Genomic DNA, 26,679 nt, shown 5'->3' on the forward strand with positions numbered 1-26,679 from the left:
CAACATTGAAAAAAACATTCACTTCATCAGCATGTAGGAGATGGCATTAACAAATCAAAATCACTTAACCTCCCACCTGTTCTAGGATTTCCTACGCATTGCGCCATCTCCAATATAATTAACTCACAGCATCATACTGACTTGTACTTTAAACTCCCCAACTTTTATACAAAATAGAAAATTATGTTCAGTTAAAGGCGAAAGGCCTCACGAAACACACATCTGTTGGAAAAAAAAGAATTAACAGTACTTATAGAACTGAAGCCAGTTTATAACATTTGCACAGAAGACAGCCAAGTTTGGGAACAGTGCCCTTCAATTTCAAAATGCTGAGAGGAAATGGCAGAGGCTAAACTGAAGAAAACGACACCTAATTTTGAAAAAAAAAAACAATTTGACTCCCAGAGCCAGAAAACAAGATATCCTTGAAGAAGTCCTGATTCTAGATTAGGTGTTCCAGAAGAAAACTCAGCATGCGTATTAAGATCTACAGAGGAAAAGGAAAACTTTTCAGGTAGGTGAGTTTTAGTAAAAGAGAAGAGAACAAAAGCCCACATGCAATCTGCATTTAGTACCTGATTTCAAAAGTATCTTTTGCTTTGAAGCATGCTGTAGCACAGCACAGAGGTTTGGAGAACCAAATCCACTCTTAAGAATCTGAGCAACTTTGTAGATCCCTTTGCTACAATCCAGTATCAGTTTTTCACTTAAAGCAATCATTTTTTCCCCCAAATTCCGGTAATTTTTTTGAAATTCCACGGTCTCCAAAATATTAAGGTTCCGAAAAGCTGTCATACAGTTTTCGTGTCTTCTTTCTAGTCACAAGTCTGGTAGTGGGTCTCCAGATAGTAAGGAAGCTTCTGATAACACATGATAAAAGCTGGATTTTCCACTAGCTCTATTTTTACCTTGCCACAGTGAGAACCAATGAGATGAACCAGAAGCCAGCATTCGCTCCAATCTGCAAACTCTTCCCTCTCCCTGATACAGACAGGCCTAAACAGCTCTAAGGCAACGGCACCATGTGGGAAATGAGAGCATACCTTACGTTCGAGGGTTGCCAACACAGCTACAAAGTGCAAGATGAAACCAGCACACAGCTGCACCTTTTGGAAGGGTTCTCAGTAAAAAGAGTTATTTTAGAGTTAGTACCTGGCAACGACAAGTGGAAATTTAAAGCTGCAATTTGACTTCAAATGCTTCTGAGCCAAATCTTTCATTACTACTAGAAGAAGAATGAAAATTAGTATTAAAAAAAAAAGAATATAACTTAAAATGTAACTACACACCATAGAAAGCAGTTTAATTTCTAAATATTTTACAGGAACTATATACCAACATTATTTGAATTTAGCTTTGAGTCAAGATTACTCCATGCACGTTCTTCTTTTTTCAGAAATGGCATTTAAGTTTGTGCATACATATTGCATTTGATGACAACACAGCTCTACATAAACGTCTAATATTTGAGAGCTCAGGTCTTAAGATGATCATAACTGGCTTATGTGCATGCAGATATACTCTTTATGCATGCAACTATCCACTAACATAGCGAATTGTGCATTCATAGATGTACACATATCCTTGTTTGAAAGTCATACAACATGTCCAAGTGTGAATGGTTTGACCAGCACTGAAATTAACTATAATAAACATAAGCATATTAATTAATGCAGAATAAGAAATGCAAAAGTAAGGGTCATTGTCAAGCAAGTTGTAATAATGCCTCCAACAAGATTAGCCAGCAAACTATAAAGAAACAATGGCTGATCAAGCACCTAAAATACTTTTGCCAGTGGTACCATCAGTGGCACAATGCAAGACAAGTTGTGGACAATGGAGGTTTATCCACAAGTTCAACACTCATGCTTGCTATTGAAAATTCTGGGAAACGTGGGAGCTTGCTTTCTTGATTGAAATGCTGATATTTCAGCAGTTGTGTACTCTACTAGGTATGGGAAATGGAATTCAAAAAATGTTCCACTATTATCACCCATCTTCCCTGAAATAGAATCTGAATTTCAATAAGGATCTATAATGGCTGAATTAAATCACTTGTCAGTATATGATGTCAAATTCAAGTGAAGATGCATTGGAAACGAGGGCAGTTTGGCATTCCTGCACAGCCTTTAAGGCAGTGGTATGAATTGAGGCAGTCCCATGTACTCCTGTGTGCTGACTGCTAGCGACCCCCAGACCAAAGACAGCAGTGGTTCAGGAGACTGCGCTGAGAACACACCAAAAGCCATGCCTGTGGAAACACGAGTTCAGATCCTGTAACAGTGGAAGTGTAACCAGGAGGTACCTCCACACGGATGACGGCACAGCCCGATGCTTCTCACAGCCCTGTGGTGGCAGCTGGTCCAGATGCAGAGTCTCAGCCATCGTGGCCCCCTCAGCACCTGCTTTCATCAGCTGGGGAAGAAAGGCTACTTGAGCCTCAAAACCCGTCACAGAGTGAAACAACTCTTACTGACACAAAACTCCTAACTTTTAGTGAGAGGGCATTTCATCATCCATTATATGTTTCTTTATAGACTTAAGAAGCAGAAAGTTCCTGCAGAAACTTTTGGTAGAACAGTATGAAAGATTAAAAAAACCCTAAACCCTATGGAGAAAGTTTCCACAAAGATCTGTGCTTCGGCTTCAATGCCAGACCAAGGCACAAAAAGATGAGTCTGGCATTACAAATAAATACCAGAGAGAAATTAACTGAGATTTGAGGATCATAACCTTGCCTTGCCATTTGCAATTTCAGAGAGACTAATTGCATTTACCAAAAGAACAGGCAGAGTGTTCAGAACTGCCCAACTGCTATTAGCAAAAGGTTTTCACTGGGCAAGGATGAAAGACAAGAAGGTGAGAGCGAAGACAAAGAAGTTGATGTCACTGTGTGTCTCTGATAAATCGAGGACTGCAATAGATAGTAAATTCAGCTGCAACTGTTGGAAGAGAAAAATACCTCTCCTTAGACCATGCTGACCTGAGATAATTTAGATTGGCTATAGTTAATTCTCCTAGAGACTGAAAGCATCACTGAAAGCAGCAGGAGTAAGAGCTGTTCAGCGCTCAACCACCTTCTCCAGTACTGGTTTCATTAGAAGATTTTTAAAAGACAGCACTATTCATGGAAAAATATGAAAGAGATTTAAGATTCAGTGAATTTGACACATCATTACAAGTGGCTTAATAAGTCTGTCTACTATTACTTGTCTTTTATTTTTATCAGGTGTCGTCAATCGGGCAGACTGCAGACTCAGAATACCACAGAAGCCTTGGCAGTCAAAGGAGACTAGATCCAGGAGAAATGAAGAGAGGTGAAGACTATCCCAGCACTAGAAAAAGGAATGGTCTGGCCCACCAACACTATCAGCCTTTGGGCTCACAAGAAGCCCATTTTTATGAAGGCAGAAAAATGTCTGTGAGTCAAGATTTATTGTGATATGAATGACCCCAGAGCTATGAAAAGGAATAGGGAAATGATGCCTGCTGGTGACCTTACATGACTGGAGTACAACTGGGAAGCTGGATTGAAATACTGCCAATTCTAAAATCCTTCAGTACTATGTGGCCAACACAGTCTACTTCTTCCATCGGTCAGTAGGTGTTGGGCATGAACTAGAGTACGAAGTGACAACTTCATTCAGATGTTCTCTGTTAATGGTACACTGAAGATTTTAGCCACAGAAGGAAATACAGATCTGTACTGAAAAACTGGTTTATCACACCAGCTGTCACTCCTCTTTCTCCTTTGTCTTCAATGGAGAAACACCTGAATAAAGCAGAACACCCTTCCCAGGGCATCTCAATGACAACATTTAACCCTCATGGATAAACAGTACTCTGTTAATATGCTTCTGGACTTCAAATAGCTTTTTAAAGCATCCATATTTCTGCTGTGATCCTACATCAGTAGTACAGAGTGACAAGAACTTTTCCAAGGGGCTTATTCCAAAGGATGATGACTGCAGGAGTTCTCACCTGCATGACCTTCTGAACTCCAGTCAGTCCCAGCGCACCACCCAAAACACAAAGCCAGCACTTCCAGAATCATCTGCGTGAGGTAGGTACTGACAACATCACCTATAAGCTTGAAAAAGGGGCATTTCAAACTGACTTTTGTAGAAAAATGTACACAACTTGTTGTAATATATGTGGCACTTAACAGAATAAGGCCAGGCAGTCATTTTTCCAGGAGGACAAATGTATGTATATTATGACTGGGCCATTTATAGTCCAACCCACTGAATCTAGGAGAGTCAGAATAAAAACTGAGTGTTACTTCATTTTATCCTGGCTACACATAATATGTGGAAAAAGACATAGTCACCTGTATAAATCAATGCCGTAACTGAGACAAGTCAAATACTTTGCCTAGATACTTTCCAGGGTTATCAGCACATATATGCAAGCAATGATCTGATTGATAAAATATCATGTGCACAGTGATTACACAGGAAGTTTGCGGGGCTGGGAGAACTAATTACTCTCTTCATCCCCATTTATAAAGTTGCACCAGCTGCACTCTCAGGGCTAAGGAGAATAGGGGCAACTATGGGAACAGAAGGGGAACAAGCCCAGGCAAATACAGATTAGCGCAAGAAAATAATCTATAAACAATAGATGGCAGAACTAGATGGAACAAAGCTTTGATTTGATATAGAAAGTCATAATGTATAATGTACCAATTCTCCCAAAAGAAGCCTGGGGTCTCTTCACCCTTCTCTGACACAAAAATGAATGTTTGTCACAGAGCTGCTGCATTAATCAACAAAGAATTCCTCTAAGACAAAACAAAATTAAAGTGCAGAGAGAAAGAAAAAAAAAGATGGTGTTTAGCTTGAGGGAAGTTTAGCTGCACAAATAAGCAGAAGAATAAAACCACCAAGCAACACAGCGTTGAATACTATATTCCTTTATAATACTTTAATACTTTTAATCGTGGCTGCTAATCATGTTTCACACCTATTAATTTAACGTTTCATAAAGCCCTATTTCTACCATCTGTTAAAAGGGAAGTGATACTGTCTGTACTGGGAAGGAATTCTGTACATAATATTCTATCAGATTAAACCTCAGTAACTTTATGAATTATGAGCTGTCAGGGACTTTTCTCATCTGCTACAGAATATACTTCTTAGAAATAGGAACTATAAATAAGACAACAGATGTTCTTTGTTGGCTTCAACTGACGCACAGATCATTTTTAAAAAGCAGCCTGTCGTTAAGACTGTTGTAGACAGTATTCTGCTTCCCTCTGTGGGTGAGCTTTTGCAATACTCCTTTTCAAACTAGAACTGAATTTAGGATTTGAAATGGCTGCAACTATTTACAATTAGTATTAACATAATTAGAGAAACAAGCAGCCCTGTTCTGAGGAAAAATTGCAAGGCTTACAAAAAAAAATATTAACTAAGTGCAATATTCTGGCACGCAGTACACTGCATTGTAATGCCATACATAATGCATAAACTGTTTCGCAAAAGAAACCCCCCAAAAAACCCAAGGAAGAGATGTGAAAACAGCCTGCTTATTCAACTGTTCTTTCAAAGAGCTGTGAGATAAGCAGAAACAGTAAAATAAGAAATAAGCAAGAATGTAGTAAAAGATGCCTTCTGCTTCTAAGTAGATGAAAGCACTCAATAAGCTGAGGAGCACAGAGGGGGCCCAGGCCAGACACCACTGGAGCTGAACTCCAAGCAGGGTGGCACCGGGGCTTTGTTACTGCCGGTCTCCGGGAGACGTGCGTCTCACCTCCTTCCAGTGGTCTGGAGCACAGCGCGTGGCTAGAGGCTTCCCACGCTTTTCTCAGTGATGGCAGACTGATGCTTAATTTCCTCGCACCCCTCATTCTCACGGATCACCCCAAGCCTTGTGTGACGTGCAGGAGCACAGCGGGTAGCAGTGTTCTCGCAGTCCCTAGAGCATCACTTTAAATAGAAGAGCAGGTTAATGTCTCTAAACAGAACGAGCCAGTACAATCCTCAGAGCGTGATTCTGAGGACGAAGAAAGAAAGTATTTTAATAAGCCAACACCTATTTTTTGTGTCTTGTTGATGTCTGCAGGTTCCCTGCCAGCAGTTTTCAGTCAGAGATATTAGAAGATGAGAGATAAAATGTGGCGTGGGTACCAAGTTACTGCATCTCTACAAGCAAGGAGATGATGACAGAGGTGACAGTAAGGGAGGGACAGGACAGGGTCAACCAAGAAGCTGGACCCAGTGAAGTGCAAAACATTAACTCTTTCAAGTTGGGCTTGTTATATTCCCTCCTCCTCCTTCAGGATTGCTGCTCCAGGGCTAGAAAAGAGCTGAGCTCTACAAGAATTTGAGTAATTCTGCTCAGTTCTCCTCAGAGATATTAACTGGCAATGAAAAACTTACCATTCCAGCTTCTGGCAGTGGTTTGACATGAAACCATACATGATATCAAGAAGGAAAATATATGACACTGAATATTCAAGTGTAGTGTGGATAGCACAGGTGTGAGGACAAACAGCATGTTCCACTGGCAGCTGCACCTTGTGACCTACTTATTAGGTTCCCAGCGCAACCTTCAGGGTTATTGTTGTCATTAAATATCCAGATTGCAGTAGTAGTAGTACCTAGAAGCCCTTATCAGAATCAGAACAAACTTGTGATAGTTCTCTACAAACAAATCATAAGACCAGTAAGGGAGGTTTAACTAAGCTATGTCTTAGAATTGATGCCAGCTGCCTTCCCACAAACTCTACCTCGTCTTTCCCAAGGATATTAAAGCCATGATATTCTATTAACTTCTGCACTCTAGACTTTTTTTTAAAAAAGGAACAGTGAAACTCTAGTAAAAGCATAATTTATTTTCAAGATACTATATGTAAGTTAATACATTTACATGGTATTTTACTACAGTCACTCTACAAGCAATCAGCAGCAAAGCTCCCCCTGTCTGATGCCTGCTATACTACACAGACAAATAAAGAAAACTACATTAGAAGAGCATCAAGACCACTAGGTCAAGCACTCAAAACTTAAGACAACAAAGAACTAAGACTGCATGTACAATTTGAATCTGAGTTCTTCCTTTCGTCTCTTTCCACATAATGACATAGCATTCTTCCCATGAAATTACTCTGCCCATTTCAGCACACAAAGCCTAGTGCTCTCAAGCGACAGAACCCAGCTGGAGAGTTGAGGTATTTATTACCTGGAGCATTATCTAGATTGTACAAGGACACATGGTCACCTAGTAGGCTCATATTCTCCTGTTTACTTTCCCCTTCAAACTTGAATTTTCTATTAGCTCAACTCGGCTTCCCATGCAAGAGTACTTTGCTCCACAACTTGTTCTCGAGTTCTTCCTAGCAAGTGGGGAAGGAAAAACGTACTCGGTTGTTCCTGGAAACCTTTGTCACATAAGAGAGAGACAGCTGCCTGTCTTTTAAGGGAAGGAATGCTGATGTCCATCTCAAGAGGCACTTGAAAATTTTAGTTCTGGCCAGCTAGTGGAGAGTCATGGTGAGATGATTTCAATGAACTCCATCAGGTAAAACTTCACAGATCACGTGAGTTCCCGTGCTGGAACCGTTTTTACCTAAAAAGCAGTGACATGTATTTTCTTCTGTAGTTTGGCCCTAACCTACCAAGACTACTAACCTCAATTCCCTTTCCACATAACCATGGTGATGGTTAATAATGGTGCTCCAGCAGCATATGCTCTTTGTAACCGAGACAGGACTGCTGGATGGACATTCACTGTGAGATACTGGGAATGCTGGAACTCGCTCCAGAATGACCTGTCCCACTTGTAAAGGACCCCTGTTCCTTACTGCTGTTTCCTTTTTGTTGGTACCATGGATTTGTTTCTTACACAAGGCCATCACTGGTTTGTGATAATAACTCTGCCTGAGAAGCATATTTTAAAACATACTCTTTTTATTCAATAATCACAATACATAAAAATTCAGGACAGTACGTTGTTTTGCTCTGAAAGAATACTTTGTTTTACTACCTTTTTGCTGTGGAGAAACTAATGGGGGAAAAAATGCCAACAAATCCCCCTCAAACTATCCACAGGCAAGCAATAGAGAGGAAAAGAATAAGCACTTCACTACTGCAAGAAAAAGATATTGTGTATTACTGTGCTTGAGAAGTCAAGTTGTTTAGATCTAGAAGATTTACATAAAAGCACTGGCAGAAGCTGCTGACAGATAAAAGCCAAAACAGCTCCTTCATCTTTTGGGAATTATGGGAAACATTTATAAGTACACAGAAAGTTAAAAATAATAAGTGTATAGCAGTCACCCAGAAAAAAAAATGCAAACAATGGTAACAGCAGTTCAGCATCAGAAGGGCTTTTTTATTCTGGAAACTAATGTATTTCAAATCAAGCCTTTTTCCTCCTCTTAAAAAAAAAAAAAAGGGAAGAAAAAGCTTAGGGCTCTAGCTGTAGTAACAGAAATACAGCAATGCTGAAAGGCACTCTTATAAGAAAGTAAAACTGGGTTAATCCTTACAGCCATTAAGCCATGGGCTGATCTGACATAGATACAGAAACAACAACATTATTAGGAAATTCCTGAACTGGGTCTACAGAGAGTTAATCCCACTATCGTCTTTAATTTCAGATGAAGAAGAAAACTCTCAGTCTGTATGTAATAAGATTTTTTCACCCATCTCATACACCTGTCGAGATTTCTCTGCATAGCAATGTCAGCATTCATTTCTCATTCCAATATATTTCACACTATCAAGATACTATACAAAAAGGATGTCACAGAATATGAAGTACGTGTACTTAACACATGAACTTAAAGACGTCTTTTCCATAAACGACTGTTTGTTCACACTCCACTGCTGAAGTAACTTTAATTTAGATCTTAGCATCTAGCTAAGCATCTTAGCACTTAGTTAAAGTGGTGAATGAATTTCATGGACCTTTACAAAGCAGTCAGGGTCTCAACTGGCTGGCTAACTGCAACTGGACAAAGACTTTTATTTGTGTACTGTCTACCATACTGCATTGCAGAAATTCATATAGTGCAAAATCTATTTATTGGAAGTGTAAAAAAAGAATTGAAAATAACAACAAAGATGGTGCTAATGAAAAGCTAGCATGAAAAACTGGCTCTTTTCACATCACCGTCTGCAAGCCAAACATTAACTGAAGTCAGGGTAAGGAGGTATGGAACAGGATTTCAGTCTGCATTGGGAGTATTCATTTGCAAAGAGACTAAAAGCAAGAGGCAAATTCTCTCTTTAAAAAAACCCAAGCATAATTCTAAGCACTTCAACTCAGAGAAATCCTTTTGCAACCTCCATGCAACCCTACAGCATTAAAGAGTTTCTTGGGGTCTAAAACAAAGAAAAATGTATCCCTCTTGAAAACAAGCAGTGTGTTGTGAAGGAGTGAGACTGAGCAGAAGAGGCTGAAATAACCGCAGAAAGTATTTTGTAAGTGGTCTTGGAAAGCCTAAACTGCAGAGAGACTGTGCAAACTAAAAAAACATACACATCCAGTTAAGAACTGACAACATGTTCCCCCTGTGATTTTTAACTCAGGTGGATCAAATGAAAGCTGCTCTTCCAAGGAAGAAGCCGGGGAGGCAGAAGCTCTTTTTATGTCCTCTACAAAGACTCAAGAGGCAAGCAAGAAGTACTCTGACCTGCTGCTTCCCTTCCTTGCCTCTGCCACCAGGCAGCTGCCCTACACTGGCCTACTCCAGCACAGGGGAACGTGCTGTGGACGTTCTCCAACTTCCCTATAGAAAATTCATGGGGAGCAGGATCAATGCTCAAGTTGACTGCCTCTGAACTCAGGGGAGTACTGAGTGTATAAATGAGCATGCCAAAAAATACTATTCTGTTGAATATTTAAGTGCTGCAAGTGTACAGAGCTTCTACAGGTCTCACACACAAAAAACCCAAAACAGTTGTTCCACCACCCTGCTCCTGCCAATAAAGTTAGCTAGTCTTCTAACTAACCCATCCATATCTGAAAATATAATGGCACTATCTATCTATACATCCATCTCTATTTCCACATATGTACAAACAGAGCTTAAAGCTACAATCACTCAGTTGTTTCAGAATGTCGATTATAGGATGCAATAAAGGAGTAAAAATACATCCCTGACTTGCACAAGATATGATCAAACATGTGAAAAGGTTTTCCAGCTATGACTCACTAAGAAATGGGTGGAGGTTTGTAAGGCTGCTGGCTGGAAGGAGTAAGCCCTCTTCCACACTGGCCAGCAAGGACTGGGAATTGGCTGCTATTCTGTCAAAAGGCCAGGTATATCCTGGTTGTTTTCCTGCTATCCTACTGGGGATGGGGGGGGGAGGAAGAGAAAAAAAGGAAGTCTTACATGTCTGTTTTTGTTATTGTGCTCCAGAGGAATCCCTTGGTCATCTTGCCAAAAGAAAGAACCAGAGTTACCTTTATTTGACCCTACTAGAAGGGAACACCTCTTTCTCATTTCATTTTACCTTTTTAAAGGAATTTATTTATTTATTTAAATGTGGGCCATGCCAAGAAGGGAAAGGATGTCTCACTTCACTCCCAGATGGAGAATCCTTCCGAAAAAACAGCTCCCTGTCGAGAACAGAAGGAAGAGGAATACATTAATTTTAAACTGACCTGATTCTTACAGGCTTACGACTCCATTTTTAAGCGTAGTTCACATGAACTGCCTGCTACATCGGACAAGCATCTTTCTACCTATCTCTCCTTCTAATTTTACCCCTCCAAACTTGTGCATGAAGCCGGAAAAACTTGTATCCTAATTAGCTCAGCCATGGCATCTTCAGAGAACTTTACTGAGGCTTTTACAAGATAAAGCTCCTCAAAAATGGTAGATGCAGCAGACAGCTAGTGTAACTCACCTAAGCTCTGCTACCCTACCACCAGGTACCTAATTCTTGCAGGACTCAGAATTGCGAATCAGGAGCCTGCCACCTCCCAAAGGGTTCTAATATTTCATGGTAAATGTGCCACTAATAGCCTCTTTTAGAGGTATCAGTATGAGCAATCATCTAAACCTAGGCCTTGTTTTAAGGAAAACGAAAATGCTTTTTTTTTTTTGTTTTGTTTTTTTTTTAAATACCATATTTCTTGATCTCTCAGGGGACCCAGCCCTTCTGCTTCTCTTTTTCTTGTGTTCCACTACATCAGTCAGCTTCCCACATTTCAAGCCTTGCTCTCAAACTGAGAACTCTTTGGAGACAGAGCAAGGTGGCTGGTTATTCTAATGGCATTCAGCTAAGAATAAAAAATGCAAAGGACCAAGTGAATATTCTAATCAGGTATGAGCAATCTAAACCTAGGCCTTGTTTTAAGGAAAACGAAAATGCTTTTTTTTTTTTGTTTTGTTTTTTTTAAATACCATATTTCTTGATCTCTCAGGGGACCCAGCCCTTCTGCTTCTCTTTTTCTTGTGTTCCACTACATCAGTCAGCTTCCCACATTTCAAGCCTTGCTCTCAAACTGAGAACTCTTTGGAGACAGAGCAAGGTGGCTGGTTATTCTAATGGCATTCAGCTAAGAATAAAAAATGCAAAGGACCAAGTGAATATTCTAATCAGCCATATTTCTTGATCTCTCAGGGGACCCAGCCCTTCTGCTTCTCTTTTTCTTGTGTTCCACTACATCAGTCAGCTTCCCACATTTCAAGCCTTGCTCTCAAACTGAGAACTCTTTGGAGACAGAGCAAGGTGGCTGGTTATTCTAATGGCATTCAGCTAAGAATAAAAAATGCAAAGGACCAAGTGAATATTCTAATCAGTGTTGCCTGAGGTTGCGAAGGGACCCAACTTGAGCAAGAAAGTCCAAGGCCACAGGTGTAGACTTCTCTAGACTCACATATTCAACTTGTTTGGCTGCTGCTTCCAAAACCTTGCAAGATAGTTTAGTTCTAAACTACTAAGACTGGGTTGGTTTTTGTTTTGCTTTCCCCAAAATAGCTACAAATTACATATCACCAAATTACATGCAGAAATTTAACATATACTGCGAGTTAATACTGTAGTCTTGCATCAAGCTAATAAAGACTAAGAACAAAGTTTCAGAGACTGTTAGAGTGTCCACTTATGCCATGGTCTGACAGTGCTTTGTAAAGCTTCAAAGCAACCTGTTTTGTTTTTTTTTTTTTAATGTGAGTCAGGAAAATAAGCATGGATTAAAGATTTCTGACAGGCTGTGAACAGGTGACCAAAACTTAACATGACAGAGAACTCTGTATTTTCCAAAACATTAAATTCATATTGAAATGAGGGAACTTCATGCTTTTACTTCTGCATGGCTATCAACTTGAGCCCAATAGAACAAATTGGAACCACATTTAAGTCTACTTTTTCCTGCTGGCTTTATAGCTTCCCCATGTTTTCTGCACATTACATGTTCTCTCTCTTTCTCTCTCAGCATTTGGTCTCTTTCTCCTTCTGGCATTCTGTAATCCTGCCAGCCAAAGAGCTTTGCTTTTAATAAATAGATCTGCCAACTTAAACACCAGTCTCCTAAGGCAATCAAATAATGAAACACACATGTATGTACTTGCACGTAATCTGTCAAATGCCTCTGTAGCCCACTACAAATGATTTTTGCAATTCAGGGTTTTCATAGGAGCATGCATTCATACACTCTTGGTTTTCAAAAATCAAATGCCATGATTCTTCAGAGTCCTGTGTCTTATTTGTACATACAAACCCAATGACCCTGCAATTTCCATATCGGTATCTAGAAGACACAAAATATGAAAAACCTAAAAACACAAAGGTTGTGCAGACAACTTCATACGGAGTAAGCCTATCCTTCAACTTGGTGTAGAGGCCTGCTGCAAGACAGCACAGATTCCTCCACAGCAGAACACTCTTCCCATGTTTCTAGTGTGTCTGGAAAGCTAATGAATAACCATTCCAGGTGTCAAGAGTATTTTTCATACCTCCCCCATTACCCATCTATCATCCACACTGAAGCTGCCTCGATTTCCACTTTCTAAACTAGTATTTCCCAAAAGAGAAATGCAATGTATGATGCTAGCAACAGAGTAATCCAGGCAAAAACTTTGTCACACTAGGATGAAGGTGCACTGCCACACCTCTTGATTAAATAAGGTTGCAGTTTGCAACATGGCAGAATAAAGATGCTAGCAAAAACATCTTTCAAGTAAACGAGTTACTGATTTGTATTAGAAAACTAAAATCAGGTTTCAAGGGCTGTAATTTACTATATAATGTCATCATTTGCAAAAATTCCTGCATTGTGAATCACAACTACAATACAGTGGAAAAAAATGGTGCATACTAGATATGCACCATAAAAACGCAAAGCAAAAAGTACTGAAAACATGCACATCCCTGAAATGCGTATTTCTATTGCAAGACATGCTTTACATGTACAACAAAGTACTGAGAACTTGAAATCTGAGAACTTTGAATTCTCAGAATCGGGAAACAAGTGAGACAACAGTAAATTATGTCACCACATCTGTTGAATCTGTGCACTCACATTCTAATAATTCTTTTGCTTTTGATGCTTATATTTGGATTCCAGCTGCTGAAGCTGGACGATGCAGGCAGAGGTATGCCAGGAAGATTTGTTCTGCAAGAAATCGTCTTGGACACCCAGTACTCAATAACTGAAGCCAGCCGTGGAGTAAGCAGATGGTACTCGCTCCTTGTGACAAATAAAGCCCTACACTGTGAAACCTAATGCAGTTCGGGTTCCTGGTTTTAGTTATCTCAATGAACATTCAAGTGTTAGAGTTAAGAGTTCTTTAAGTTAAGAGTTCTGTTCCCAGATTCAGCTTTTTGAAGTGTTTTTCCACGACCTCTCTATTACAAGGAGATCAACCTTAAACTATCTTAAAACAGTAGTTATTTTTTTCATTGTCTTTTTGGTCTACCTCATTCCTCACAGGAATCATGATACCACCATTGCTCACAACAGTGAGCAGAAGATGACTTAGTATTTGTGAATATGAATATGTGGTTATCAGCCACATCACTGGAAAGAGCAGAAGAGGCAATGAAGAAACCTGTTTCCAGAGAGGAGCCTGAAGGCTGTGAAGAAAAAGTGGCTTAAGACCACAAACTAAACAACCAGAATGAAGCAATTCCCATTCAGTGAAGACCTCGACAATGAACAAAGCAAGGATAAGCGGCAAAAAGGGTCAGGCGACTATGTAATTAAAAACTGTATCAGATGGCATACACTACAAGAAGGTGTAATTACATGTACAAACACAAGTTTCAGATGCATAGTTTTGCAATCTTAGCAACGTTCTCCTACTATAGTGCATAATTCTCTGTATATATGCACATGCATGAAGGTAATAAAACGCTGTATTTATTGTAAATGTAATAATTTGTTACATTAACAGAATATACAATTAAAACTGTCACCATATAATTTCCTCAATTATAAAAAACCCTCGTTACTGTCACACTAGTTACTCAAACAGGCAGCCCTAAGAAAAAAAACAGGCTTGCCAAAGTATCTAGCAGCATGGAGTAAATTTTTCATATACATTAGTGAAGAGGACTGAATACAATGGAAGAAAATAACTTGGTGAAAATAATCTCTGTACTGTCATCACCAAATACCATTAAATGCGTGTGTGTGTCCCAAATGAAGACCTTTCTACTACTAAATTTGCAATTCTTACTGTATAATGGACATACAAATGGCTAAACAGTTAAGTCATCTACATTAAATATGTACTAAAGGGAGGAGTTTGGACTAATTAGGAACACGCTTTAAATCTATCTAGAAGTTATGAGCTTGATACAGGAATTACTGAGTGAAATTCCACGCCCTGCATTAGCCCAACACCCCAGAAGAAATGATCGTAACAGTGTTTCCCTTCTGTGACTTCAAAATCCGTGAAAGGACAGACAGACACTGTTCTTTACATCAGTGTTTATCGTGTAGTATTTCATGCACATTCATATTATATGCAATCTGGTACACTGGAATCTCTTCAGCACAGAGCTAGCATTTGTGCTCCAGACCCTAAAGGTGATGGGAATTTTGTCTGAGAGAAGTGAGAGTAAGAACTGTGGGATTTGTCCCAATGCTGCTAAACTTTGACTATAGGTCTGATCCTGTTCCTTCTGAAGTCAGAATGGGTTTTGCCACCAATTTAAGGAAAAGTAGAAGAGGAGCCTGCTGCTTCTTGTATGAACAAGTCTTTTAAGTAAACAAAAAAAATCCCAACCATGTATAATATTTTCAAGAACATCAGTACTTTAAAATCATCTTATTTTTAGTTTGCATCCAAAAGGATTTTGAATAAAGCATTTGAATACTCTGTTTAGAAGAGAGCAGCTCACATTAACAAGCATGGGCATGTTCCATCTAAAATACCAGACAATTGACCACAGGATTTGATTGACTGGCTATTTAGATCAAACAGACAATGAAAAGCAAAAAAAAAAACCCCAACCATTCTCATCTTATTGGCGTGTTCTTACTGTGTCATAATAAAACCCTAGATATTTGTCTTAGAGGAAACATCTGGAGAAAAAGCGTAACAGTTGGTAACTGTCTTCCCCTTTTTTGCTAAACTGTACATGCAACTCAAAAGTCCTGCATCTTAAATCACTGGGGAAGGCACCCACAGCCCACTATCCTTTTCAGTGCAAGTTTTAATATCGAAGATATAAGAGACTTTTAACTATCACTATGAGGTTAGTCCAAAGCAATGATTAATATTACGCACCACAGATGAATGCCAAATGTTGCTCTAGCAGACAGTCAGAATTCTCCCAAAAGCCAGAAAGCTGCTCAAAAGAAGCAAGACTTCATGCTAGTTGCTCTGTTGTAAACATTGTTAAGCCAGTGATTTAATATAACCCCCAAAAAGTGTCCTGATAATAACGGGATTGTGAAAATCTCTCAATTCACGTAGGGGGCTGCAGCTTACACAAACTACCAGAAGGGTTTTGGAGTTGTCAGCACTAAGTTTGACCCAAGAGGAAGTTAGAAAAACATGAAAGCGGTGGGGAATGCAAGCTAATCTTTCAACCAATGGTAATACATTATAAATACAGCACAGCAAAAAGAATTAAAACATTCATCCCTCTGTGCCCTTGAGGACCCCTCACTGAGTGAACAGAGGTCCTTTCTTTCCAGATATTTGAGATGAAATTTTTGCTACTTGCTGTTTTCAATATTCATTCCTTAACACTTTCTCTATTGACCAGGCCAGATTGCAAGTACCACTAAAAAACCCTTTATTCTCAGAACTGTCTTGCACTTGAACAAAAGGCCTCCCTAAATCTTTCTCTCCATAAGAAAATTGCTTATGTAGGCTAACGACTAGCTACGCAATTCTGGCTTCAGAACAATGGAGCAGATTTGTACTGGCAAGAATATATTCTAAATTATACTCAAACATCTGTACAGATTTGACTCCAAAGTACCCAAAATAACTTGCTTCAGAATGTCAAGGGATGACATTTTCTGATGTTTCTCCCAAGGGAATGGCTATATTGCAAACAGTGCAATAAATATCTAATGAAGAATGAAAGTCTGTATTACAGTAAGAGGCACAAAGCCTGGTCAGCCAAGAGCATCCTAGGGGACCTCTCAAAGAGCGTCAACCCCTCGCAGAAGACCCATGAATCAGCGGAGATGGGAAGACCATGGGAGCAGATCACACCTCGCTGCACCCCACAGTGCCCTGGAGCCTCACAGCCCGTTGCAGACCACAGCAGGGCAGATGCCCCTCAAGCGTGCACCAGTCAACTAGGAGGAAAGCAGGAAATGATGAAGGGCTTTGCCATGGCCTCTGTCGCTCCTCACCTGTGCCAAGCAGCTGTGTCTCAGCAAGGAGACAATTCAAGCCTAAGTTCATAAATGTAACAGTCATTTTCGTGTATCCGTCCAGGTGCAGTACATGAAAAATTGTGAATTAGCAATAGAGGACTAGAATGTGTGGTCACAGGGTTGAACACCATGTGCAAGTAGGAAAAGGACTGCAAATCTTTGCCCTTAACTGCTATTTCTGCAATGTTCCTGGATAGAAAGATAACGAAACCAGACACAGATGTACCGTCTTATCTACCACTGCGCGTAATTAGTGGTTTCTTTCATTAATTCCCTAATTCAAGCACTTTGGTCTACGTCCAGCCAAGAACAGCTTAGGAAGAGGGCTTGGAAATTAAAAGGTAACATCACGAACTAAAAGCCTTCCCTTTGAGACAGACTGCTGGAGATGCCGTAACATGCTCCAAAACATGGGTCTGTAGCGTCTGATGCCATTTAAAAGTTTCTTCACCAAGGATAATCCTCCATGCTTATCTGCTACCTACCAATCTTGTCCAAGTGGGATGAGGAGATCTAGGAAGAAATCAGTGACAGCACTAAAGTTTTCTCTCCTAACCCCAACAAATAAATTTCACTGTTGTATCTGTAAACAAGACATACAAAAGTGGTGCAGCCATGCCTCCTGGGAGATGCATTCCCTCCTCGGACTACAGATCTCAGGTTGCGCTACTCTCCCTTCCTTCCCAGCTGGTGAGCAGGAGGCTACAGCATAGAAGTGCTCGGATATGCCGCATCCAACAAATCCAGTCCCACAGGGGAGAAAGAGCAAGGAAGAGACCCTTTGAATTACACCGATCTGATGTGTCTAAGCAGAATAGTTTGACTTTTGGCCAGTATTTTTACATTTTTAAGTGTGCATGTTTTTTAGAAGGAAGCATCAAAACTTTAAAGGAAAGCAGAGTTAACTTTGTTTGGTTTTCCAACATACAGAAACTCAATTTAAAAAAAAAAAAAAAGGCAAAGAAACCACCAAGAAGAATCAGCCTCATCTATGCCTTGCCTATTTACTGAAAAATACAATAGCTGCTCAAGAGCTTCTGGAAGCTGAGTGGACCAGAAGTAACTGCTCTTCCTGCAGCATCTTCCCATCCCAGACACCACCAAGTGATCGGCCAGTATGAATGGAAACGGGTATGTTCAGACCTGCCAAGGGTACATCTCACATCTTGCCCTCAACACCCACAATCTCTAGTGAAGAAACTCAGAGATTAACCTCTGGGAAATGCTCTAACACAGCAAATGATGCCAAGCGTATACAAACAGATCCAGTGGATTATACAAGCAAATTGTCTGACAGCTAACTGAACTGTTAAAGACCTTTTTCATCATTCATGCCATAGTTTACATGGTAGTTTTGAAGTAGAAGATAGTCTTAAAAAGATATTTTTAAAGTGTAGAAACCATGTGCAATTTCATCTTTCCCTAGCTCAGGGCAGTAACATGTTTTTGAAACTCTGTCCTGAAGATTTTGATTATAGATCCTTATTACCTGAAAAGCTGTCAGCTTAAGTATTATTTTTAAATGCTGCCTTACATGCAAACTGTTGTATAAAGTGGATCAATATGTGAAAATAAAGAATAGTGTTTGGGTGCCATTCTTGTGGACTGCTGCATACAGCATTCATAGAAGACTGAACAAAAAGCAGTCAAGTTAGTACAAAAAGTTACACCTGCTAACACTTTACCAAAAGACTTCAGGCAATGTCCAAGGATGCAGGCATTTCTATAACAAAGTGCAAAAAATGTAATACATAACAAAAAAGCAAAAAAAAAAATCTCTATTAGTGAAACCACAAAATAGGATTGTATTTTAGACATGTATTTTGCTGAAAGCATGAACCGAAGTTACCATGTATTAGCCACGGTTATTACTTTTTTTTTTTTAAAGCCAAAAATTCTCTTTAAATTCTTGTAAGTACCTAGATTCTCACCAAAGTATTCTCAGGACTTAAAATCCTTCTCCAGTTAAAATAAATATTTCTTTAAAATCCTGTAATTCCCCTTGTCATTCTTAGCTATGAAAATAAAGCAGTTCTTTGTATTCTAGCCTTCAGATTGATTTCATGGATGTTCATTACGGAAAGCAGCTTTGGAGCAGGACGCAGATGTGAAAGAGTACGCAGCCAGCTGCAGTTACAACACCTGTGTTCTTTCACACAAGAAAATCTGGATGCATATATGGCATCACACAACTATTTAAGTGGGCACAGTTATTTGCTCTGGGTGCAGAATGATCCATTCTTGGCAAAGACTTAGCACCATGTGTTGCTGAAACTCACAAACTGATGTTATCATATGCAAGCCTAAGTAAGAACCAGTATTTTTTTCAGATGTTCCTGGATCACAGCTACAGGAGCAGATCAAGATGATTCAAAGGGAGAGGAGCAGGCTACTTCACCGTTGCCTTGTTTTAAATCTGCCCCAGGAGCATTCATGTCAGCAGGAGGTATTAACAGACTGAATCAGTATTACAGGAGGCTAAAGAAAGATAAGCAAAGTCACTCAACATAATGCCACTGTTGTAACTATAGAAAGGCATATTAAAATTGGTGCGATACAAAACAGGCAAGTATTTCTTGTAGCATCAAAATAGGAGTGTCTTATTCTTTCAGTTTCTTAAAACACAACGTGTAACAAAAAGCAGTATTTTTTTAGACTAATTGATACAGCTGGGGAGGAAAAAAAGATGCATTTCAGCCACACGAGCCTTTTCAGGTCTGAGGTCATCTCTGAGGATCAAAACGGGGTTCTGTGTGCCCCAAGTAATGTATTTTTCCCAGAAATATCAATTGCTCAATTAAAATATTCTTCTCAAAAGCTCTCTCTCACTTTTACTCTTATCCTTATTATTATTATTAAAACACAACATGGAAGATGCTGGGTTTGAAGTTCCTTCCTCCCTCTTGCTTCCTTCCTCCTCTACCAGCAGGTGGGGCCATGCATCAACCATGAACTTGCCCAGGTTCACTGTTAATGTGCAATTTGTACTAGTGCTTGCAAGCATATCCCTGTGCTCTCTGTGGTGCTTACGAAGACTTTTTTAGTTACCATCATCCTGATTTTATCACTGAAAAAAATGCTCTGCCTCACTTTAATGCAGCTTGCAAAATCTTCATTTTCATTAGCGATAAAGCAGGTGGCAAAAATATTGTTTTCAGATGCATGCGCTCATCTGGCAGCTAGAAATTTGCCTTGTACACCAAGAAATGTGACCACAAGCTCTCTGGCAGGAACCTGCCCCATTTCTCAGTGCAAGTCAAAAGCAACCAACTTGTGAAGTCCATGACTGCAGGGCAGTTCTGATGACTGCACCAGGACAAAGGCTTACACTCAAACCCAGCTTTTTAGAATGAATCCAAGGGCTCTGGATTGAATGGCAAATACATTTACCAAATGCGATAGTGACTCATCACTTCACCCCATAATTTCCTTTTTCCATTTGCCTAAATCAGGAGAGATGATGACTGTTTTCTTTCCAATGGAGGCTCCAGGCTCACTGCATTCCGCTCACTCTTACGTCCCCTAATTTACAAATGTAAATAATTTTCAGAAACACAATCGTTCTACTGGCTTTATAGCAAAATTAAAGAAACAAATCCTACAGCATATTCAGTTCAAGCATGCACAAATGGTTTTATGCTCTCTGTCAGTCTGGATCTTTGTCAGACATTGCATAACCTAGTCTCTGAAAGGAGTGAGTTTCCAAATGTTCCGTGTCATTAGCTGTCTAATTTGCTGATCTGTATCTGTTCTAAGAGAAAAGCATAAAGAAAGTTTGGTTGTTTTTTTTTTAAGACATCTATGTCATAGTTTCATCACAAGAAGGAAGAGCTTTGGATTATTTTTAGGCTCTAATTCAGCTGAAATGGTATGAAGTGTCAACATACACAAGTTAGACAGGAAGTCACAGGAAGCTCCAAAACATCAAAACAGACAAATTATTAATGTAAAGTTCTGGTCTGCCCTTCTGCAATCTGACCTTCATTTCAAAGTGGGAATTTAGCATCTCAAGTTAAATCTGAAAGTATTTCTGTCGATCAATCAAAGTTTTATGCTCCAAAGTCCGCTTAAGATCAGCCTTCACAAACCAGGTAGAGAAACAATACTGTATGAACCAACTCTGAATGTATGCAGCTGTATCAGATGAGCTGAATCAAAGTGCACAAAACTCAGCTGGACTCAGTACAGCTTAGGCACTTTTAATTTTCAAAGAGTTGGGCAAGACTGGGCTAAGTGAGAGGAACCAGCCCTATGTAGTTCCAATTTAAAAAAAAAAACAATTCAAAAAAAAAAAAATTAATATCAAATCTTTACTGCTTCATGTAAACTTCAGATGTCTAGTGGAGGGCATAAAGATGACCCTATACTGGGTCTCCACTGTTGCAGGTGCCTTGATCCTTCCAGCAGCAGCCAGTCACCCCTGCCTCGTGGGAGAAGAAACCTGGGGAAAAGGCAGGTTGGGCCAGTGAGAGCCTCACACCAGCAACAGGGATTAAATTTGCCTTGCCATAGCCCTGACCTGCACCAGGCCTGAAACTGAAAGGTGCTAGAGACTTCCTGGGGCTCTTGTAGCCCCTTTATTTTCATATATTTTCAGATGCAATAAAAAAAAAAACCAACAAACCACAAACTCAGACTAAATCTACTTCTTTACTCACAAAGGTAAGGGGAAAACGGGCAAAATGCAACAGTCCCAAAATTTCAGTCAAGACGACCCAGTTCTGGTCTTGACCAATGGTTCTAGAAATTTAAATGGGTCATGGATAAAATAAAAATCTGGGGAAAGATTTGACTTAAGTGTTGTAATAAATAAATGAATGTTTTAACAGATTCTGAGACCACCAGCAGTTGTATTTGTTTTCAGACTGGCTTTTAATATTTAAAGAGCTCCCTATTTATAAGTAAGACTCTGATTGCATAAAACGCTTGCCTGATGAGCAACTCTGCCCGTGTTACTAGCCTCATTGACTGCAAAGTCTGTTCAGATATCTATGATTATTTGTGTATGAGTACTGCAGCATTCTGAATACTGGTAGCATTGTGCCTAAACATTGCAAATTTGGTCTAATACAAAACAATCTGGACATCAGTGAGCAAGTGATCAAGCTTAACAAGGCCAGGGAAAAAAAAATTCAGAATAAATAATTAAGTATTAAAGAGTACTGAAATGATCAGAAAGTATTTTCTTTAAAAAAATAAATCTATGTATGTAGTAAAATTAAAAGAACACATATGAATATATATAGTCTTTAAAAATCTCCAATTAAGTTTCTGATATTCTTATTCAACATATGCACAACAGAGGTACATACAGAACTGACTCTTCACAGAATGAAAAAAGTATATGGATTGCAAATAACTGAGGTACATTAAGAAGTCTGCTTCCAGTTCTCCATTAATTTGTCATTTCGATCCACAGCAGTTTCAAATCATCAAGTACTGAAAATGTAAACTTGACTGTATTTGGTCAAGCAAGTTTCATACTATACATGAATTTATTTGAAATACACTCTAGAGGTGTAGGAAGAAGTACCATCCTGGGAAGAATCTTCTGGCCCACTGCCCATTACATTGGCTGCTGGACAATATTAACTGTGCTATTCCCTGCACCAAATCATATATACAAAAATAGTGAAGCCACCTGGAAGTCAAACGTACATTGCTACATTATTCTTTATCTGAACTGTATTTCTGCCTGCACCTCTGGTTTCACCATAGATATCATTTTTGTATCATTCTGCCCACTTAAAAATTTTACCTTCATTCTGTTTATTATAAAACTCTTTCAGTGCAACATTCCCAGATTTGTTTCTAAGATTTAAAGCGCTCTCTGCCTTAGTTCTTTACAGTAAAAAGATCTGTAAAGAGACCACTTATTACTACTTTTCCCAATTTCTTTTAAGTAAACATACATTATTTTAAAAGTAATTAAACCTAACTCTTGAGCTATTTGGAGTTCAAATTTCAGTGTTTCCCCTAATTCTGTTGAGGGGGGTCTGATCCCTGGTCCTAGGGCATTACTGAAGGTGCCTAGCCTTTTACACAAAGCTTAAAATCTTTAATTCAAAAGGAGTTACGGGAACTTAGCTTATTTTTTTTTAATCAGAAAAATACAACGCTGGATTGCAAGCTGATTCGTAAACATTTTGGAGCATGGTAGGATCATGTGTGTAGACTTTGAGATTAAGATTCCCAGTTAAATTAGCACATTTTCTTGTTTCAAATCCCCACAGTGCCAAGCTATTAAAAATAAATACATTGTATGCAAATAGTACTCTGTCTAGAGGCAATAAACTTCAGTTTAGGAGAGATCTAGTCACTAAGGCTTGGGGCACTGTCTCATCCCGAGGAAGCAGAAAGCCTACATTTAAGCAAAGCCCCCCAGATCTGCAGCAGAATTTCCCAGAGTAACTCCCAGCAGCCGAAACTCCCATAAATGTCTGTTACAAACGCAGTCCTGGGGCAGGCTCGGAAGCTGCAAGATTAACACCAGGACTTCGCAGCACACAGCTGTGGCCAGCTCAGAGTGTGGAGCTGTGAACAGGAGCATCAAGCAAGCTTGAGTACAGAGACCAGGCAAGTTACAAAGCACTATTTTAAGTTTAAAGCAATAAATGCATCAAAGTCTGGGATGCCGGTTACTTCACCAAAGCATGCACATGTAAAGAATGAGATTTTCTTTCCACCCTCTGCCTCTCAAAATGACCTGTCAGCATTGAGGTGTCTATCCAAAGAGCCATGTTTATTCTGCAGTTACATATGATGGAGACAACCATCTCTGCAGGTGGGTTAAGAAAAAAAGTCACATTACTTGATCAGCACATATTAATATCCAATACAAGGAATGATTAAAGAAGTAATAGTGTTTTCTTTCAAAAGCAAATACCCCATTTTCAGAATTAATCTAATGAGAAACCGTGAGATTCTAATCACTAGAGGCTAAGAGTTCGAGGACTTTAGAAATAGGGACAGTATAACCTAAAATGCCACTACACCCCCATCTGCCCCACCTTCATTCTAACAATGATGTACACCTAGGCATTATATACTTGCAAGCAATTCTTGAGGGCTTAAGAACATTGCTATATAAAACAGTTCAGATTTACTCTTTATTAAGCCCCCAACAACCTAGAAATGCTTCTGCCAGGTTTCCACTTGGTTGCCACATACATTTTTCTGTATTTCCATTCATATCTTCGTTGATTATCAGCATAGCTGAATATAAACTCATAATAGGCACAGTGGGATGGAAGCTGATAAACTGATACCACAACCTTGCAAGTGATGCTGCAAACATTTCTATGGAGGCAAGAGGGTGATGCTACTATCCAGGACTATGCTGTCACTGTGAGAATCAGGATCACATAGTACAACTTGTATTTCCTACAGCTAGAAACACTGACAGTTTAAGACGTATTAGATGTTGAAGCAATATAAGCCATTCTAGACTTCTGAGAAGTGAAAGACCAATGTAAAATCTAAATGGACTTGGCTTGTTGATACGTAAAACCCAAGTATCTGAATGTCAGTAGGTAAAGGAGACAAATCACTTGGAGGAAGGGTGTTGGGTTTTTTTTATCCTGAAGTTTTTCCAATTAAAAAAGAGAAAAGACTCTTTCTTCTATTAACAGAAGAGTTCTGAGCAAATTCTGAGTTCTGCACAATACACTGTTGCAAATGTAGGTTATAAAGCAACCTGTGTTTAAACAAAGGAAATATCTTCCTTTGTTTATATAAGTGCTATTTTTTCTACTGCATGCACTACCCCCAAAAAATGCTAAATCTGAATTTCTCTTTATCATCATTCCATTGTTCATTTTTAAATACCTGCTCTTACCTTTAATGCCACAGGTAAACCTCAATGACAAAGTACATATTTTTTGCTGTTAGCAAGGGATTTATGATAGGAACATACTGTTTATTTGGAATTCGTACTGTCGGATTCACCAAGAAGTTTCTCAATAGTGAGTTTGATGAACCACAGAGGGAAATACTTCCACCAGCTTCTTAGAAACCTAAAATAAATGCTACCCTGCTCGTTCTCCACTTAAGTCTTTACAATTGTGAATTATAAGCACGCTTTCCAACCTGTGAGATGTACCTCACACTAAGTCATTGGTCTCTGTGGTGCCTGAGACAAAGCACATGAAACTACAAAGTGTGAGCTAAATATTCTGAAGTAGAAACAATTCTTAATTGACTGAAATGAGCCATGTGCTAAAAAAGCTGATCAGCAGGTGTTATACACATAAATGTACAGACAGACAAGTCTACGAAACAAAAATATCTGAAAAACATGGGGGCAACACGTGCCTTCTGAGAACAGTACTGACCTTGCTGCTCACTCTCTGCTTCAACTTTTGCAGGACTTGGTGCTACAGGAAGGGGTCGAGGAGGACGAGGCTTTGGAGTCGGGGGAGATATTTTTTTTCTTCCAATGTACTCTACGTAAGTTCCTGGGAAATCCCCCCTCTCCCCTGTGGTTTCATTAAAGCCATTTAACCAACCAATTTCCTCAGGCTTTGCTTCTTCCCCTTCACTGAATCCAAGTGCTAGTAAGGTACCTTTATTCACAGTTAATATATCCCCTAAGTGCAAGTCAATGTCTTCTTCTCGCTCTTTTTTGTAGTCATATAAAGCTCTGTATTGATATCCTTCGGCACTCATCTTGGCAAACGATTTAACATTCAAAAGTGTTATCAAACAGTATGAAAATGCAATTGTCCAGTTATGTTTTTATGTACAGAGAGATTCAAGATGTATTAAATGGGATAATAAAAATGTCAATAGCAATGTCTAAGTAATAAAATCCACCAGAGAATCAAAAAGCACCAGGATCTGTCATTTCACTGCTGATGTTTTTACTGATGTATTTATTCTGAGTCAATGATTGTTGCAGAAGTATGTGTTCCACTTCTTCTATGTCTAGCAATATTCTTCCAATTAGTTCCTCTTCTGGGCTTGCTGGCACTTCTGGGTCTCCATACTCAAGCTCAGCTGATTCTTGTAGCTGGTCACACCTTCTTCATTTGTACTTGCCACAGATTGCCCATGTACCTTAAATATTCTGCCACTGAACTCTGCACACATGCTCCTCCTGGAAAGAGAAGAGAAAACTGGTGAAATCATTTCAAATTCTCTTGACAATGGTGAACTTGGGATTCCACTTATGACTTAAGCTTTCTGCAACCCTGGCAGAGGTTGTATCCCACAAAAGAGCCCTAAATAACAATAAAATAAGGCAACCTCACAAAAAAATCTGCCAGCTAACACTTGTGTTTTTATAAAGGATGTATGTCTAATTACTTGAACCAAATTTGCACCCCTGCAGTATGAGGCATGCTTCCTTCTCTGTGGCTTATGGCTACTGAAGTCTCAGAATGAGAGGGCTAAGCCCTGGAGCTATCTCTGTAGTGCAATATTTAACCTGGCAGCAAGATTTTACATGTTATCTCCCTGAAGACACACGGCCACAACCCTTCCCCACAAGAGGTCTGCCAGGACAGAGGAGGAGCTCACTGTAATTAGTGCTGACACTTACCACTGGGGTATTCAGTCTCCTGCTGTTTATGCAGAGCATGAGGATGGGCAACAATCCCCAGCCCAAAGCCTATATTCCAAAAACCTACTGGTGGGAGCGGTCTTTTCATAATCTGCAGGAGAACCAAAAAGTCCAAAATGCTTTTACTTGATGAGTACCATATTTCTGTTTTCTTAAAAAGAGGGGCTTCCCCACTCCCCCCATCTTCCAGATGTTTAATGTGTTTATGGTATAATACTAGAAAAACAATCAGCAACTGAAACAGGCACACCCAGACCACCTAAGCAGCGCTAGCAGGAGGAAAGTATCAGGGTGTATGCTTAAATTACACT

General features: G+C 39.5%; 1 protein-coding gene and 1 long non-coding RNA gene across 4 annotated transcripts in view; one reads left to right on the forward strand and one right to left on the reverse strand.

Annotated features, from left to right (window-relative positions):
- Positions 1-25,903, reverse strand: part of PIK3R1 (phosphoinositide-3-kinase regulatory subunit 1) — a 57,244-nt gene extending 31,341 nt beyond the window's left edge. Inside the window, exon 1 of one of the 3 annotated variants that reach the window (XM_009272463.1) lies at positions 25,140-25,903. In XM_009272463.1, coding sequence (XP_009270738.1) covers positions 25,140-25,473 — 334 coding nt within the window. In that variant the 5' untranslated portion in view covers positions 25,474-25,903. The other 2 variants (XM_009272467.2, XM_009272464.1) reach the window with 2 other exon arrangements.
- On the forward strand, positions 3,339-10,305 carry LOC109279260. The gene is made up of 2 exons (XR_002086106.1): positions 3,339-4,063; positions 9,540-10,305. It is a non-coding gene; the product is annotated as an uncharacterized LOC109279260 (long non-coding RNA).
- Positions 25,904-26,679: the final 776 nt, after the last annotated feature.

The sequence above is a fragment of the Aptenodytes forsteri genome, unplaced genomic scaffold, assembly GCF_000699145.1.
Source record: "Aptenodytes forsteri isolate BGI_AS27 unplaced genomic scaffold, ASM69914v1 Scaffold92, whole genome shotgun sequence".
NCBI classification, from domain to species: domain Eukaryota; kingdom Metazoa; phylum Chordata; class Aves; order Sphenisciformes; family Spheniscidae; genus Aptenodytes; species Aptenodytes forsteri.